Source organism: Hesperophylax consimilis, chromosome 16 (genome assembly GCF_061612785.1).
Source record: "Hesperophylax consimilis isolate HC1 chromosome 16, BYU_Hcon_1.0, whole genome shotgun sequence".
NCBI classification, from domain to species: Eukaryota; Metazoa; Arthropoda; class Insecta; order Trichoptera; family Limnephilidae; genus Hesperophylax; species Hesperophylax consimilis.
Window position 1 is genome coordinate 7,430,850 of NC_142851.1, and position 18,550 is coordinate 7,449,399.

General features: G+C 35.5%; 1 protein-coding gene across 1 annotated transcript in view; it reads left to right on the forward strand.

The window, feature by feature from the left end:
- The window catches only part of LOC149416627 (peptide transporter family 1-like), a 30,305-nt gene that overhangs the window by 9,393 nt on the left and 2,362 nt on the right, over positions 1 to 18,550 (forward strand). Inside the window, exons 5-12 of the mRNA XM_089641288.1 lie at positions 3,319 to 3,593; positions 5,927 to 6,009; positions 6,160 to 6,333; positions 9,839 to 9,964; positions 10,643 to 10,765; positions 14,373 to 14,719; positions 17,511 to 17,730; positions 18,267 to 18,353. Of these exons, the coding sequence (XP_089497414.1) occupies positions 3,319 to 3,593; positions 5,927 to 6,009; positions 6,160 to 6,333; positions 9,839 to 9,964; positions 10,643 to 10,765; positions 14,373 to 14,719; positions 17,511 to 17,730; positions 18,267 to 18,353 (1,435 nt within the window). The remainder of the gene's footprint in view (positions 1 to 3,318; positions 3,594 to 5,926; positions 6,010 to 6,159; positions 6,334 to 9,838; positions 9,965 to 10,642; positions 10,766 to 14,372; positions 14,720 to 17,510; positions 17,731 to 18,266; positions 18,354 to 18,550) is intronic.

An 18,550-nucleotide genomic window follows, 5' to 3' on the forward strand; every position in this document is an offset into this window, starting at 1 on the left:
AAAAAACCCACCTGGCAATTCTTATTCGAGTTTCGTTGTTTTTACGTATTGGCGCGCTTACAAGCATCAGTCGTCTCATTTTTAACCATTAATATTTAGTGTGTAGGAAAGAGAGAAGACGCTTTTCGACACACTTGTCGAAAAACTTGTTGAATGCCGACGGGCATACTCTTCTACAGATTTTATTAAATATTGATATGTAGGTAATATTGATGTGTAAATGAATGACATTGTGAGAATTTTACCAATAAATAATAAATGAAAATGCGGACATGTAGTTTATGTTAATTTTTTTATTGGAGCATTTGTTCGAAGTGACTACCATTATTTTCGATGCAAGCGTGTAGTCTTGTTATATTTTGATTATTTAAGTTTGCAGGATTTGCTTTAATTTCTGCAGCGGCTTCCATCACTCGTTCGAGCAGTTGCTCTCTTGAGGCTATTGGCTTAGCATACACTTTTTCCTTGAGAGCCCCCCACAGGTAGTAATCCAGGGGGGTCAGGTCGGGTGATCTTGGTGGCCAAGCAATGGCCGGACTTCCACGGCCTATCCAACGACCAGGAAACTCGACATCCAAGTAGTTCCGCACGGCAATCGAATAGTGTGGTGGGGCTCCATCGTGCTGGAACCACATTCTCCGTAGTAATTCGAGGTTCACATCTTCCAGAATCTCGCCCAGTTGCACTTGTAAGAACTCCAAATACATCGGTCCATTTAGTCTGGGAGGCAACTCGATTGGACCGAGTATTTGATTTCCCAGGATTCCTGCCCACATGTTGATGGAAAATCTGTCCTGGCTCGACGACTCCCGAACAAGCTTGGGGTTTTGTTCAGCCCAATGGTGCAAGTTGTGCACATTTAGCACTCCTGTTTTAGTGAACTGTGCTTCGTCGGTAAACAATATGTTTTTCATGAAGTCTGCATCTCTTATGACATTATGCAGCATTCTTCTGCAGTACACGACTCTGGAAAAGTGGTCATTCTCCATGAGGCCTTGGCAGCGCCTATAGTGAAAAGGTTTGAGCCCGTGCTTCTTCAGAACTCTCCATACCGCCATGTGTTCCCTGTGTCCTATCATCAGAGCGACCCGACGCACGGACAGCGTGGGGTCTTCGGTAATTAAGTTCAGGATTCTCTCCTCAACTGCCACAGGAACGATGTTGTGTCCTCCGCCGGCGCCTTCAATCCGTCCGATGCCACAGTCACGCAATTGTTGATACATCTGAAACAAAACAACAAATAACAACTGCTTTTATTATTCAGCTCAGTAATAATGTCAAATAAACAATCGCGGGCTTTTTCACTCATTTTATTTTTAAAGAACACTTATTTTAGGCACATATCAGAAAACTTACGTTTTCTCTTCATTTATTTCATTTTTTTATAGTAAAATGTATAACAAAGTGTTTTAAATTATAATTTTCTTAACTAGGTACGGTTGATATCTTGGATTCACAGGGGTGAAATTGAATTCAAGTAATTTAAATAATCCCATGGTGAGAAAGGGAGTGAATTCAATTGCAGTGAATGATGCATTTATTAGAGATTAAAATTAATTAACTTTTTAAAACGCCGTTTAGTGACCACTGAACACAAATCACCTAAAGTACAATTTACATTTTTAAAGTTGGTGGCCCCTTGTTATGTTTTTAATGTTCCCAGTTTAAATTTCAAAAGCGCTTTTTGGCATTATCAATGAATGTAAATAGTTTCAATAAACAATTGATAGGGTACAAACCTGGACAAAGGTAGCATGGTGTGGGACGCGTCTTCCAGGAAACCTCATGCGATACTCCCTTACGGCTGCTCGTGAATTTCCATTGCAAAATCCATAAACAAAAACAATATCTGCTTGCTCGGCAGGTGGATAATTGAGGGGCATATTTCAACAGTAAAAACTTAGATAACAAAACAAAAACGAAACTAGAAACTTGATGACATGCGAACTCCCAAAACAGCACTGACCACTGATACGAGACGGGGTGGCGGGAACCACACGGGACTTGAGACAGAATATGTGTGAAAGAGATGACAGTAGCGCGGCGTTGCCAATTATTTTACCCCTATACTGTGGGCAGTAGCGGAGTGTGGAAATTTTATTTATTTTTTGTTTTTAAAAGAAAAAAAATGTTACCGGACAGCAAAGTGTACATAACATTTTTTACTCCAAATGTGCTAAGGAATAGCTGGTTAAAGTTTGTCGGGTTAGTGCCGATACACCCTGTATAAGCAGACGCATGGCCTTGAACGAGCAGAGATCCCGAGCCGGTTGTAGGCTCAATACCTGATACTGGTAGCGAGATCTGTCATCCCTTCCAGTGGGGTTTTGAAGAAGTCCTAGGCTCAATTCCTGATTACCTTTCAGTGAGGTTTTAAGAGTGCCTAGAGGAATTCTTTATCTTTCACATATAGTCGGATATAATGCGCCACCTTGACTTTCCCACAAGTTTGGTTAGATTGTTTATAACTGTTTATTGTTATTTTCTACTCTTCCTACAATAAAGTCTTTGTTCCAAACTAACTTTAATGTTTACTATTAATGTTCTTTACATGAGACCTTATATGAACCAAAAATATATGAGTAATATTATCACTTTTGGAACAACTGTACTTTATATAAGGGAACAGATTTGTCACAACTGCAACATGCAAAATGTTCACTTTGTGGGTAAGGCCGTAGATTTTGCCACTTGTAACGCAAAAGTAACGAAGGCGTTTTTATGTAACGTTAACGTAAAAGTAAAACAAAAGTAACATAAAAATAAATTATCCATTTTTATAATTAGGTTATAAATCCAAAATAAAAGCAAATTGAATACTCAAACATCTGAAATTAATAGTTGAAATATTAAGATATAAAATAAATGTAAAAATACCAGTACTTACCTAAACCAGATTAAAGTTTTTTTTTCACCGACATACGAGTCGTCGACTTGCAAAAGCCGCTCTGGAACTTTTCAGAAATATGTAGATGTCACGAAAAACTGTTTGAAACACTGAATATAAAAAATAAACTTTTTTGCTAAATAGCAACATGATTACACGTATTTTTTTTTATAAATAGCATATAATATTATTTATTTTCAATTTACTTTAAATTTTAAATTTCCAGAGCACGTTTTTCAAGTCGACGACTCATATGACCCAAGGCTGTTTTTTTTTAAAATAAATTTCAGTGCATCCCAGTGTTTCTAATACAGAAAGTAAAATTCACCATAATTCTCTCTTAATTTTGTACGGCTAAAAGCTTGATGAAAAAATAACTAAATAATGGCGAAATTCTAGATCCAGGTAGTTGAAGTGTATATTTATTCCAGAGAAATTACCATGGTGGGGCTGATTATGGTTGCCTTGGGGACGGGAGGCATCAAGCCCTGCGTCGCCTCATTCGGGGGAGACCAGTTTGTCCTCCCGGAGCAGGAAAAGCAGCTCGCTTCCTTTTTCTCGCTGCTCTACTTCATCTTGTGCGTCGCAGCGCTGATCGCCAAGTCCTGCTCTCCTCTGCTACGCTCCGAGGTGCAGTGCTTCGGGGATAAGGACTGCTTCTCACTGGCCTTTGGAGCACCGGGAATTCTGATCATCATATCTATAAGTAATACCAACAGCCGTTTCTTCAGACCAACTTCTTAAATATTAAATATTCTCTTTCTCTATCTGCCACACAATATTGAGTAGCGTGAGTACCACAGGCTCTGGGCAGCAGAATCCTTGCGTTCTGTGTATACAAATACAAAACAATTCTAAGTGCAGGTTTTCATTTCATACTTAATATTATGTAGTAGATGTTAACCCATTGACCTCCGAATTGTTAAACTAAAAAATTGACTCACCTCCGAATTAACTTTTGACCAAAATTATTAAATCTGCAGTGGTGTACAAGTCTAATATAACCTTTAAACTATATGTTTAAAAGCAATATTTTTTTAAAATTTATTTGTGTTTTCGATCAAGTTATTTAAAAAAAAAGTGGGTGTGTCAAGCCTACGCAAGACAGAAGTGAAACTTCTTTTGTTAAACCGTATGAACCACAATCAATTACGTATTTCACTCGTATTACACTCACGACGCAGTATACTAACCAAGCAGCTGATGCTTGGCGTGGCGCAGTTCGCTGGTGTCTGAGAGAGAGGAAAGAAGAGAAGAGAGAGAACGTTCGTGAGCGGCTCCCCCACCTCAACAAGCGCATATGGTGAGAGAGGGACAGTGAACGGTGAGCGGTGGTGGGGGTACCCGCATTTTCGTGTCGATCCTGACTCGGTTTTACTCCGTCCCCGAATTACGCGCCTAAAGAAGTTTCACTTCAATATAATATATTTTTAAAAATAATGTACAATGTACAGAAATAGAATCCCACACAAGATCGCGTAGTGCGCTCTAGCGAACGGATATTTTATCAGAGGGAGATAGTTTTAATTTTTTTTTCTGTAAATTATTACATATTATCAAAATAAATAAATTAATTAAATAAATGTAATACAATTATCATAATATACGGATTAGATAATAATTTTAATCCAACACAATAACGCAAAGCGCGCTCTAGCGGAGTAATGTTTTATCACAGTGAGATAAGTGTTTTTATTATTTTGCAATATTATTTTCTTTTAAAAAATGTTCTGACCTACTAAAAAATAAGATATTGAATGAAAAAGGCGTTAAAAACAAAAAAATAATGTGCGATGGCCGAGAATCGAACTCGGATCAACTGCTTGGAAGGCAACTATGCTGACCATTACACCACCAACGCCAGTTGTCGGGATGAGCTAAGAAGCATTTATATGTTACTTCAAAACTTTGAAAATTATTACATATTATCAAAATAAATAAATTAATTAAATAAATGTAATACAATTATCATAATATACGGATTAGATAATAATTTTAATCCAACACAATAACGCAAAGCGCGCTCTAGCGGAGTAATGTTTTATCACAGTGAGATAAGTGTTTTTATTATTTTGCAATATTATTTTCTTTTAAAAAATGTTCTGACCTACTAAAAAATAAGATATTGAATGAAAAAGGCGTTAAAAACAAAAAAATAATGTGCGATGGCCGAGAATCGAACTCGGATCAACTGCTTGGAAGGCAACTATGCTGACCATTACACCACCAACGCCAGTTGTCGGGATGAGCTAAGAAGCATTTATATGTTACTTCAAAACTTTGACTAGATCAAATGAACTTTAATCGGTGGTGGGGGTACCCGCATTTTCGTTTCGATCGTGACTCGGTTTTACTCCGTCCCCGAAAATTCATTACGCGCCTAAAGAAGTTTCACTTCAATATATTTTGTGTAAAAAAAATTAATAATATGTAATACATAATATCTACGCCGGAAAAGCAAAAGGACGTAAACGATAATTTAGTCAAAAATGAGTTAATAATACAGTTTGGATTAGAATTTTTGTTTCATCAAACCTTTCCGGCGTCGATATGACTAAATGTGGATACAAAAATAACTTTTTTTCTTATTTAGATACAAAAAAGGTGAGCATTAATCAATCTTATTGGATATAAATGATATGATATTCCTCAAAGCATCTACATGCGTTTTTTGTGCGAGCTTATCGAGCCCAGAACCATCGCCATTTTGAAAAATTACTATGACACCGATTGCTAACAAAACTTCATTTGTAAATCAGGAAAAACTTTACCAACCTTTTATTGCCAACACTACGAAATTAATGCTTCATAATCTACAGAGTGATTGGCATTTAAAATTTGAAATACTTAAATCTTGTGTGTCCGTTATTCATTTTTAAGCTGACATACTTCAGGCTGGTGTTGTTGAAGTTTAAGACAACGATACAACCCCGCCGGCCTGGTTTGAGCTCCAGAGGGTTAAGGCTATTTCGCTGCCTTACCTAAAGGTAAATTACAGACTATAAACTTACTTACACATTACATATAATTTGCTTTCAGTACTTTTTGCCGGGGGAAAAAAGTTGTACGTAATCAACAAACCGACGGGAAATATCATAACAGAAACCACCAAATGCATTTATGTAAGTAAAAAATTTTAGCAATCAACAATTCAACAGTATGCTGGAATTTAAAATGATATTTACAATTCAAAAAAGGACATTAAATCAATAAATTAATATTAAAATGTTTACCTATTTACAAATGTGTTTTAAGTACATTTTAACTTTTAGGAATCAATTAGGTCGCGCAAGGCCTTGAAAAGAGAAGGTAAGAAGTACAATCACTGGCTGGACTATGCACGAGGAAGTTATGACCAAAAGTTTATCAATGATCTCAAGAGAACCTTCAGAGTGTTCCTTCTGTTCACACCGCTGCCTATTTACTGGGCTCTGCTGGACCAAATGGTAAACTATTCCTGTACCTGTAAAAAATTATATAAACTCACCGAGGAATTATAACTCAAAAAGCACATCAAGAGAATTTACTCAACTTCATCATAGGTTTCATTCCTCTCTTCTAGTCCGGTTGGGGCTACATTGCTTTTAACCCTTAGGAGTCAACAAGAATATTCAATAAATAAAAATACATTTATCTTAAGGCCAACATGTAGTACCATACTTGAAAAAGTGACATTTTGATTGTTGCGTTTAACAAACCCAGTAGAAGTAATATTCAAAGGCAGAGTGAATGTACAAGGTCGACACTGTAATTGCAGTGCTTCGTGACGTGCGTGGGCACAATTCTTCAACACTGCAAATGCAGGGCTCCGGCTCCAAGGGGTTAAAAGCAACCACTATATTGTGCTATTCGGGTGGCCACATTCCACTGCAGGGTCAGCTTCACCTCGTGGCATCTACTTTTGTTTTCCATCTCTCGAATTTACAAAGAATTATGTTGGTACAAACAAAAACTAGAATTTAATCACGGCATTTTAACAGTAAGTGCCTCACACAAATTAATTTTCTTAGTAAATCGGTTTTTACTGAAAATAATAATAAATCACTTTAAAAATCTCAGTCTCAATGTAGTATAACAACATAGAGCTACAATTAGAGGCGCTACTGCATACTAATATCTCGTCAAAACTATTAGAATGCGATAAGCGGTGCGCATAGACTGGATTCGGTAGTTTTAGTTGAAGCGTTGGGAGAGTTGGAGGTCAGTTGGAGATAAAAAGCGGTTTACTTTATGTCTTATCTAAATATAATACATCAATTCATAACAATAGTTTAATGACCTTGAACGCTGAAACAGCTGTCACTATAATAAACACTAAAATACTTGCAGAACTAAATAATAACTTTAAATTAGATTTACTTTATAAAAAACGTTAAAGGGAATTCTACAAAATAAAGACACCTCACAAATAAATATGTTTTAAATTTTACGCAACTGACAAACAACTGTTTATCCTACATTAATGGTGGTCTATTCCCTTTTTTAATTAAAAATACCCCAAACTAAGCAAATACCCGTATAATAATAATAAGAGTGTTTTATAATTTTTTTTTTCGTAACATATAGATATAATGATATCCTCACTGGGATCTCCCGTGCTGAGGATTTCATTTACATATTATGTATAATTTAATTATAAGAAAATTAATATTACATCAAAGTTACATATGAATTTAATTATGAACATATATCATGTAGGTAGTATAATTTTTTTTTTAAATAATTTTAAAATAAGTAAGAAAGTGTTTTTTGGTATAGTTCAGTTGATTCTGTTTTAGTCTGTGTTTGATCTCAGTAAATTTTCTATTTCAGGTCTCCCTATGTTAAGTATCCAGCTTTTTATTTGAGATTTAAATGTTAAAGTGTTGAGGTTTTTGAGTGTAAGTGGTATTTTATTGTAGAGTTTAATACTATGATATAAGAAGCTTTTTTGCCCAAAAGTTGTATTAGTAGTTATTTGTCGGATATGTTTTTGACCATAAGATCTAGTGTTTCTATTGTATGTGTTTGTTGTTATTTCTTGGGTTTTGTACTTATGAATGTAAATGAGTATAGTTTTAGAATATAGTTGTTTAATTGACATGATGTTAAGATTGGTGAAGATTTCCTCAGTGCTGGTTCTTACAGGAACTTTCACTATAATTTTCATTATGGCTTTTTGAGTTTTAATTAGTGGATTTAATATATTTTTATTTGCACTGCCCCATCCGATAATACCGTATTCTAACAGTGATTGGCAGAGAGCCATGTAGATTTTGATTAAGTCTTTTTTAATGAGCACATTCCTGATAGTTTTGAAAAAATAACTTAGTTTTTTAATTTTATTATCTAAATGGCTAATGTGATTGGTCCATTTTAAATTTCCATCTATTTTTATACCTAGATACGTTATATGGTCAACGTTTTCTAATGAGAGACAATTACAATGCTCATTTAGGTGATGCGGGCTATGAATTTTCAAGTTAAGGTTTTCTTCGGAGTTTTTTGTAATTTTTTTTTATTTTGAAAGTGATGAATTTGGTTTTATTAGACTAGTGAATGGTAGTCTAGTCATTTTTTAATCCTGTTTAGTGTGTCTTCTGCTTTCTTAAATGTTTCTGTCCAATTATTCCCATTTATATTATGGAGGTAAAATAAAACGAGTAAGATTAATATAATAACAATAATATACATATGAAGTAAAACTAATAATAATATAAAAACTAACATAATTATTCTCTATATCCGTTTCATTATTTGGGCAGCTATTCATTTATTGGTGGCTGACAGATTTGGTGACTCGGTGTTGGAAGGCAAATCCGGAGACGTCATGTTGGATAACAGCAGAGTAAGTGCTTCTAAGTACTCAAGTGCAGCCCTGTCCAGTCCAGTTCTCTTCATATAGTTATATCCTTCACTTCTCAATAACAGGGTTGTCTCAATGTCAGGTTTGATCGATAATATGGATAAATAATAATAATAATGTTTATTTCAGCTGGACAGAGCGGTGTGTGCAATGCTCTGCCTGCCATAAAAGTTTACATTAAAGTTAATACATAAAAATAAAATGAATAAAGAAATAAATAAAAATAAAAATAATCAATACATTGATGAGCTCATTAGAACTTTATGGTGGCTTGAGTGAAGTTCTCCATCTCTTGTGTAGAGGCGCTCCCTGCCACTGGGCAACGGCCTGGACAAGAGTGTTGTCCGACCTCTGGTAGCGCTGACTCGTCCTGGCTATTCTGTGGCGCATCAAAGCAGCGAACCCATGCACCCTTCCTTCGGTGAACATCTGTGAGGCGCTGCATCGCCAGAGGAGGCCAAATAGGGCTCTGTATGCGTGGTTGTACTGTACTCGGAGTGTGTTCATGACGCCTTGTGTGTATGTCGTCCATAGCTCGCTAGTGTAGAAGCTCAATATGTTTGGAAAAGTTGCTTCTTCACCGGAGGACTGCATTTGTTGAATCTTCTGGCAAGCATGTTAGCTCGCACACTCAGTACTCTTCTTTGACGTTCTATGTCTTTTTTATCATTTAGGTCATCGGTGATGACATGCCCCAAATATTTGAATTCGCTGCAAATTGTCAGGTTGGCCCCGCCGAGACGTATGGGTGGAATGACAGTGGGACCAGTATTTGCTTTAAATATCAGCAGGGATGACTTTTTAGCATTGTACATCAGCCCAGATTTATATATTTATTTAGATTGTACAACCCCAGAAGACGGAATGATGGGTCATTATGTTTTTCCCGATTTCCACCGCGATTCACTAAAGTGTATCTTTCTTCCGTCAGACAATGATTTTATTCAGGAAGCTTTCCTATACAAAAGGGTTAAATTCCTTTTAGGCTAGAAAATGTTATGAGCCAAATTTGTGAATGATTTGAACAGGCCTCAGAGATGTAATAATTATTTTATTGTACCCAAGGTAATACATAATATGAAATGCTGCTTATTTTAATGTTTTAGGGCTCCCGTTGGACATTGCAAGCAACAAAAATGGATGGAAGATTTTGGTTCTACACGATAAAACCAGATCAGATGCAGGTTATGTGTCCGATTACACTGTTATTCCTTATCCCAGTGTTTAAAAAGGTAAATACATCGGTAGATCTATTTACATATTTATTGAATGGCACTGCATTTAGTTTTGGTGTAACGTTCAAGTACCTGATACTAAGGATGGGCTGTTTAGAAGAATTTGAACAATTCTTCAAATTTAAAGTAAATTTTCAAGTTTTGTGAAAGATTTTTTCTAGTTCCGTTATTATTTCAGTTTTTTCAAGCAACTAGCCTATAATGATATAATAACAGAACTTGAATAGACTTTCACACAACCCGAAAATAAACTGAAAATGTTGAAATTTGATAAATTGTTCATATTCTGCGGAACAACGCATTCTTAGAACTATTACGCTTAGGCTTGTCGTCCCTCTCTTGTAGGTACTTGACGGTTACATCAAAATGCTGAAAACCACATTAATTATTGTACTGAAATACCGGCCTTAAGAGGATTGACGCTTGTAACACGGTAATACTTCTACATATGCAAACATACACTTCACCACATCTGCCCTGATGATAGACACTGTAACTCTGTCGGAAACGTTGGCTCTTTAGACTGGAGGGAGCGTAACACGGCATAATAACCCAAACACTTATCACGATAATAATTTTGACCGAGAAAATTTCAATTCATATAATCAGTATTGGGATTATTCTTTGGTGGGTGTAACTTTATCGTAATCATTTATAAATTGAATATGGTTGCAGGTTATTTATCCTGTGTGTGCCAGGTTTGGAATCCTGACCAAGTCCCTCACCCGAATCCAGGGAGGATGCGTGCTGGCAGCAATATCTTTCATCGCAGCAGGACTTCTAGAAGTTAAACTTGAAGTAAGTTCACTTCACCTACTGCTTTAATCAGCAGCTCGTCACCTTCTCTTTACCACGGACGTCTTTTAAATACATATAATGTCTATCATGCTAAGCATAAAGAGTACAAGTCAAAAATAACAACTTTTCAGGAGAACGATTTCAAATTTATAAATAATAATAATGAGATTTTTTTATCTTGATACCACGTGAAGATTTTGTCAGACTTATACTCTTTATATCTAGCATGATAGATATATCACCTTCTGTTTCAGCAAACTGTTAAAATTTAAAGCTACATAATATGTAGAAAATGTACATAGTTAGAAACGGAGAAATAGATAATTAAGGAATCAATTCTGTTTTATTCCGATAAAAGTAAAAAATTGTAGCATATGAAAAAAACTAGTTAGAAAAAAGTACACGTACATATTGCGAGTCACTCTTTTGGCCAAACGAGTGATACAGGTTTTCGGGCATTCTGTTTTGGATTCGACCACTTTTATTCCAAAAATCATACCTAGAATATTAATATGGAAACATATAAACGGCTTACTGTGGTTTAAAGCTGAAACATCCCACCTATTTTTCATTGTTTATTTAGTTAATCGTTAAGCATGAATTCTGTATTTCAGTAACCGAAATCGCCCTACCTTGTACTTATGTTGGGCGATATAGAAGATTAATATTTCTGTATGTTGTCTATGGTTTACTGAAAATGTCTATAGTCACAGACATTCAATTTTAAGAAAATAATTTAAAATGATGCAAAAGATAATGCAGAATATTCCATGACATGAACATTAGTGACATCTTCTGATATTCAACAGAAGCTTAATCAAGCTAGCAACTAAACATATTAACCGATCGGAGGAAGTTCAAAATAAATTATATTTAATTCATAAGAGCGGGAGCACACAGAGAGCGGTCAGGAGTTCCGAGTTCCGCGTTCGGCGTTCATTAGAATGTACTGATACTATAAGAGCGGGAGCACACAGAGAGCGGTCAGGAGTTCCGAGTTCCGAGTTCCGCGTTCGGTGTTCATTAGAATGTACTGATACATAGACATATGAATATTAGTAGACCTGCCCTAAGTGATTAAAAGCGTATTATCCCCACTCCCCATACCGGTTCCATTGAGCCGGCTGGGCTCGCGTACGGCCTCAAGTGATATTTGAAAACGTGACGTCATCATTCTTGTGCGAACTATGGTCGAGGCATCATCGGTTCATTTTACGAAATAACACGGCAAAATGTTTACTTGTACTATGAAAACTGGTAAAAATAGATGCGAAAAAAGAGAATAAACCCAATTGTCGTATTACATTCCATATATAAGCATTATTTTATTTTATTTTAAGCATATTCACATCGTATAATATGAATCAGTTGTTACTATCACATCGAGAAACGTCTGGACGCGAAACACAAAGCTGGTTGGTTGCTGGGAAGTAAATTATGAACATTTATAAAAGTGTCTTAACTAAATACTCTGAAACTAACTACGACTCTGAATATAGAAGCTGCCTTACTTTGCCGAATTTGGACTTCGCAAATTTGTTCATAACGTGGCGAGTAATTTGCGCTCCCATGTAAAAATGTCTATTCATTCAAAGCAGATTTTACTTTTAAGAAGTAAATGGTGATATTATAATGCGAGATGCCTATTTACTGTCAGATTGATTTATTGACGAATCACAGTCAGCCTTACTCCCTTCGTTCTTCAACAGTTGATTTTACCCCTCGCCTTTATCTTCTCGTCTATTAATTCCTATGTCTGTGTACTGATACTATAACAACAACGCACACAGCGGGCAGTCAGACCGCGGCGGTCAAAACGGAACGTCGCGTTCTAAGAGTTCTTTTCCCGCCGAGGCAGAGAACGCCAGAACGCCGCGATGTCTGAGGTTACAAACACGGAAAAGTTAATTGAATTGGTTAGGGAAAGGAGTTTATTATACGATTTAAGTGATGTAAATTATTTATTCGTATATTTTGTTATTATTTCTAAATATTCTAATGTCTTTTCTTATCCTTAATAAATAAATACATACCTTAAAAATACAGCCAGCCTTTCTTTTGATGAAACACAGTTCCTCCAGTTAGTATTTTGTTTTTCGATATCGGGTTGGATGATGTTATACAATTCATTAAAACTATTAATCGACATTCGAAAATAAATATAGAATCGTTGTTCATCTTTAAGTAAATCCGGAAAAATACTAGTAAATTCGCCTTGTTCTTCTCGCGTTGTGTTGATTGGGTGCACCCAATACTTCCTTTTCTTTTTAGAAGCTGCTAAGCTCCACAAGAGCAATAATTCTTCATCGGATGATGAACTTTCTAGTGACATGTTGCATATGCAAAGATCCAAACGAAACTAGAACGCGAGAATTTGAACGCCGCTTGTGTGCTTTGGAACTCTTGAGCGGTCAACGGTCACTAGAACGCAAAACTCTGACCGCTCTCTGTGTGCTCCCGCTCTAAATATCACCTACCTAGCACTCGAGTGCTTAGAGCAGCGGTCGGGGAACCGGGGTAAATTACTCCAAATGGGGTAAAAGTGTTTTTTTTGGGGTAATACGGAAATTTGTCTAGTTTGCTATTTTGGAAGACTGTGAAAATATTACTTTTGATGACATCAAGGATACAGTTATAAAACATCTTACCAAACTCAGAGAATGGTTCTCTGACTGCTTTCCAGATCTTGATATACATACTTTCAATTGGGTTGTAGATCATTTTAAATGTGAAATTGCCAACACCAGAAGAACCTCAGGATTTGGCAGAAACAATACTTGAACTTCGATCTAATACTGAAGCACGTATTCAATTTGAGAGCAAAGTCAATCTGTCGTCTTTTTGGATGTCAAAAGCTACGAAGGCTTTCAAAATTGCACATGAGGAGGGGGTAAGAAAGTTGCTGCTATTTGCAACAACCTATCTTTGTGAACAAGGCTTTTCCACTCTAATGAACATAAAAACGAAGAACAGAAATCGATTAAACGCCGAAGACTGTATTCAAATTGCTCTTACACCGAAAAGTCTCAATTTCGAAGTAATTGTATCAAACATGAAGCAACATCATTTCTCCAAAAACTGAAAGGGAAACCTGAAAATCTGAATTTTTGTTTGATCCAATTTAAGAATTTTATTTTGTTTGTCTATTACATACTTACTATTTTCATGTAACTTTTTTTCCGTGTAAATTAATTCCTAAATAATGTTTATTTAAATATACATTGATTGTCTTCTTTTCAAAATGGGGGGAAGGGGTAATATCGACATAGGCAAAAATATTTTGGGGTAATGGTTTAAAAAGTTCCCCGACCGCTGGCTTAGAGCCTTGACATAATCATACAAAATGAATGGATACGTCTATGAGATTATTCATGCATCGGACATTCACAGCGGCTATGGGTTAAACAAAAAAAAAGAGACAACGTTATCAATTTACTAATCTCATGATGTAGTATTTCATCGCCATGATATGTAAAAATAACAGATTTTTATGTTCTAAGCCATAAATAATTGCTGTACCGCCAGTTAGGTTTACTAATATTTACATATATAGTAAAATACAATAGTCCGTTTACTAAGTCATAAAAATTCGTTTTGTTTTTTACAGAAAACATATCCAATTCTACCTTCCGATGGACTGGGACAGTTGAGAATATTCAATGGATACAATTGTGAGCTGCATTTTAAAAACAGATTCACAGGAGAAAGTTTCATGGTGGCACCCCTACAAATGCATGCTGATAAATTAATACAAGTTGAAAGAAATCTAAATGTGCTATATAACAGAACACTTGTATGTCCTGACTACAACCAAACATGGCTGGAGAAGATTCACATAGAAGAAAATAAAGCTATCTCATATTTCTATGGAGATTCAGAGCTTGCGGGGAATTCTACAGTTCTGAGATATCAAGATCATAATGATAAGTCAAGATCAGGACTGCCTTTTGTGAGGTATGTCGAAAATTTTAAAAATATGCATTTTTATTAAAATTATTGTACGTCAGATTAATCACCTATTTACAGTACAAGATTTGTTATTTTAACATTCTTTACATTTGGCAAGATAGGAATACAAAAAAGTTTTAAGATTATAAGAGTAATTAAGAGTTTTAATTTTCCCCCTTTGAGGTGATTTTCTCACGAAAACGGCTCTATATAAATAATCCAATCATTATTAAATATTACATTATCATTTTTTTAATTTGGAAAACTTATCGAGTTGATTATGAATGAGTAAAACCTCAAATTTTAAGATTTAATCATTGAATACAATATGAACGACATTCAAATGAAATTTTGAAACAGAAAAAGATTCGGTCGCATCTAGGTATTGAATCCAGGACTTCAATCTTAGGACAAATAGCTAAAACAAAAAGATTCGGTCGCATCAAGGTATTGAATCCAGGACTTCAATCTTAGGACAAATAGCTAAAACAAAAAGATTCGGTCGCATCTAGGTATTGAATCCAGGACTTCAATCTTAGTACAAATAGCTAAAACAAAAAGTTTCGGTCGCATCTAGGTATTGAATCCAGGACTTCAATCTTAGTACAAATAGCTAAAACAAAAAGATTCGGTCGCATCTAGGTATTGAATCCAGGACTTCAATCTTAGGACGAATAGCTAAAACAAAAAGATTCGGTCGCATCTAGGTATTGAATCCAGGACTTCAATCTTAGGACAAATAGCTAAAACAAAAAGATTCGGTCGCATCTAGGTATTGAATCCAGGACTTCAATCTTAGGACAAAAAGCTAAAACAAAAAGATTCGGTCGCATCTAGGTATTGAATCCAGGACTTCAATCTTAGGACAAATAGCTAAAACAAAAAGATTCGGTCGCATCTAGGTATTGAATCTAGGACTTCAATCTTAGGACAAATAGCTGAAACAAAAAGATTCGGTCGCATCTAGGTATTGAATCCAGGACTTCAATCTTAGGACAAATAGCTAAAACAAAAAGATTCGGTCGCATCTAGGTATTGAATCCAGGACTTCAATCTTAGGACAAATAGCTAAAACAAAAAGATTCGGTCGCATCTAGGTATTGAATCCAGGACTTCAACCTTAGGACAAATAGCTAAAACAAAAAAAAAATTTGAGTCGCTAATATTGTCTTCAAAGAAAAATATACTATCCACTATTTTATATATTTCATTCGATAGCACCATTCACCTCATCATGCTATGCTATGGTAGAATATCTGTTCTGCCGTAAGGTATCTTGAACAAGTCGTGGTGACTAGGTATTCAGGCACGTATTAGCCATAGCATTCTGAGAAGAATGTGCATATCAATAGAGTTAAACACTGTGTATATTTAAACCGAGTATTGCAAGATTTGCATAAAGTCGGGTTTCTAGGATAGATCATTTAATGCCTCAAGTGAATCCATATGGTGCATAAACTTCGGATAAGTTCCATGCTTCAATATATAGATATACCAAAGGATTTTTGTCTCGATTTGTTCCAGAGTATGTACATATTTAGTTTTGTGCGGAATCCATACACCTCTAGCATACTCCAGCTTGCTTCTTCGAAAGCCATCGAACATGTATACAGATTATATAAGCAATATTATCTAGTAGGTACATATGTAGATACATAAATGTGAGTTATTAGTTAGATAAATAAATTTGAAGTAGCGTTGACCTAGATCCACACCAAGTCACTCAGAATTTGAAGTAGCGTTGACCTAGGTCCACACCAAGTCACTCAGAATTTGAAGTAGCGTTGACCTAGGTCCACACCAAGTCACTCAGAATTTGAAGTAGCGTTGACCTAGGTCGACACCAAGTCACTCAGAATTTACTTAAATAACAAAATACGAGTAGTCAGGTAAAATTTCCACTTTTGGCACTATTTTTCTTTGTTAGTGACTAATTAATTTACACACTAGGTGAATATTTTTTATTTCATAATTAATTTGTTGATAAGGAAAAACCGCATTTTTCAAAAAACGCAAACCGACTCCAAAGTTTATATAACGCAGATCTTGAAACCTCAACAAACAATCTAACAAATAATCTGATTGCGATAACTAAAAATAGTTTTTATTTGCTGAATGTAAACTATATATTATGACATAGCCGAATGGGCTTTAAGGGTAAATAAAAAAATAAGGTGGTCGTTGTCTTTGTGGGTAGAATGCTTTTCTGGTAGTGGATGATACATATTATATTACCTTTGAAGAGATCAAATAGAAATGTGCTGCGGGCGTGTCTCTGCCTGAAGAAAGCTAAATATTATCTAACTTGGGATGAAATTGAGCAAAGAATCTAAATTCTTTCATGAATAGATGTTATTAATTTCACCGGCCTGTTTGGGGCCTAGGAGACGAAAACTCTTACACACGTTGTCTAGAAAGTCGTAGTATAAATCTACAACTTATTTTGGAGTCGATTTGAGGTAGGTATGTATTACTTTTTTATTTGAGCTTTCGTTTTCGAGTAAATCGAGCCCAAAGTAGGAATTTTAAGGTCAAATTTGAACAAAATCAGTCACTATAGAGGTTAAGCTGTTATTTGTTATAAGCTGTTTAATGAATTTTAAATGCACGGATTTTTTGTTCAGTGTGTTTCTGAACAATTTGATTATCAAAATAACGTGCTTTTACCTACTTTTTGCCCAGAAAATCATTCAATATTCCATTGTGTTCACATATTTAGTATTGCACAAGATACTAACAAAAACATGCGATCCACACACAGCTCACAAGTAAATTGAAAATACTTTAATGTTTTCAGAGTTCTGGGCAACATCCTGAACCAAACTAATTTGGAGATATTGCTGAGAAATACTGGCAAAAACATCATCGAGCTACAGACTAACACCACATTCACGGAGCTCGTCGAAGTGTTTGCTGGGGACTACCAATTGTATATCAACTCACAGCTCATCCCATTATACATGGACCTTAAAATTGGAGGAGTGTATACAATAATTATCAATGATGTTGATGGATTTGTAAGAAGACGAATTACTAAATTTATTATTATGTACTATGAAATTATTTAAAGTTCATTTGGTATCTATTGGATACATTATGTCCAGCACAGAGGTAAACCTCATTTGAGTGCTGAAGTTTTTTGTTTTTCAATTCATTTCAAATGTAAGAAGTTAGTAAAGAATTGCACGGTACAAAGCACAACAATTGCAGCGTCGTCCTTATACATTCATTTTGCCTCGGATATTACCTCTAAAGACAAAAATAAAAAATGTCACTTAATCGAGTATGGTATTGTCTACGTATTGGCATTAACAAAAATATCTTTTTTATGTAGTGTAGATTCCTACCGGCCCCTATGGATTAACGCCCGTATTATCCCTTAATATTTGGACATTAAGCATTGGTGCTACAGAAAAGGGTACAAACGGGCTGGCCTAGCCAGAGGTTACATGTGGAACAATTATTTTTTAACGTCATCTACCTTAGTGCTCTAAATAAGTTTAGGAAACATTGATTAAGGACTGTTTGTTTAACTAATAATAATTAATTTCAGAATGCCCAACTGGTAACAGTAACAGAGCCTAATTCTGTCTCTATGCTGTGGGTGTTGCCACAAGTCATCATCATTTCAGCAGGGGAGGTAATACAAGCTAAAATTAATAACATAACCATTTTTTAAACATTTATCATATTCATAGATCATAGAAACAAAAGACATGACACGGATGCATGATGGTTCTCGCAAAGTTCCGACCAAATTGCACTCACTATTACGAGCTATGTACACACGTATATTCATGCTCGATCGTATGGCTCAATCGAACATGTTGGCTTGGA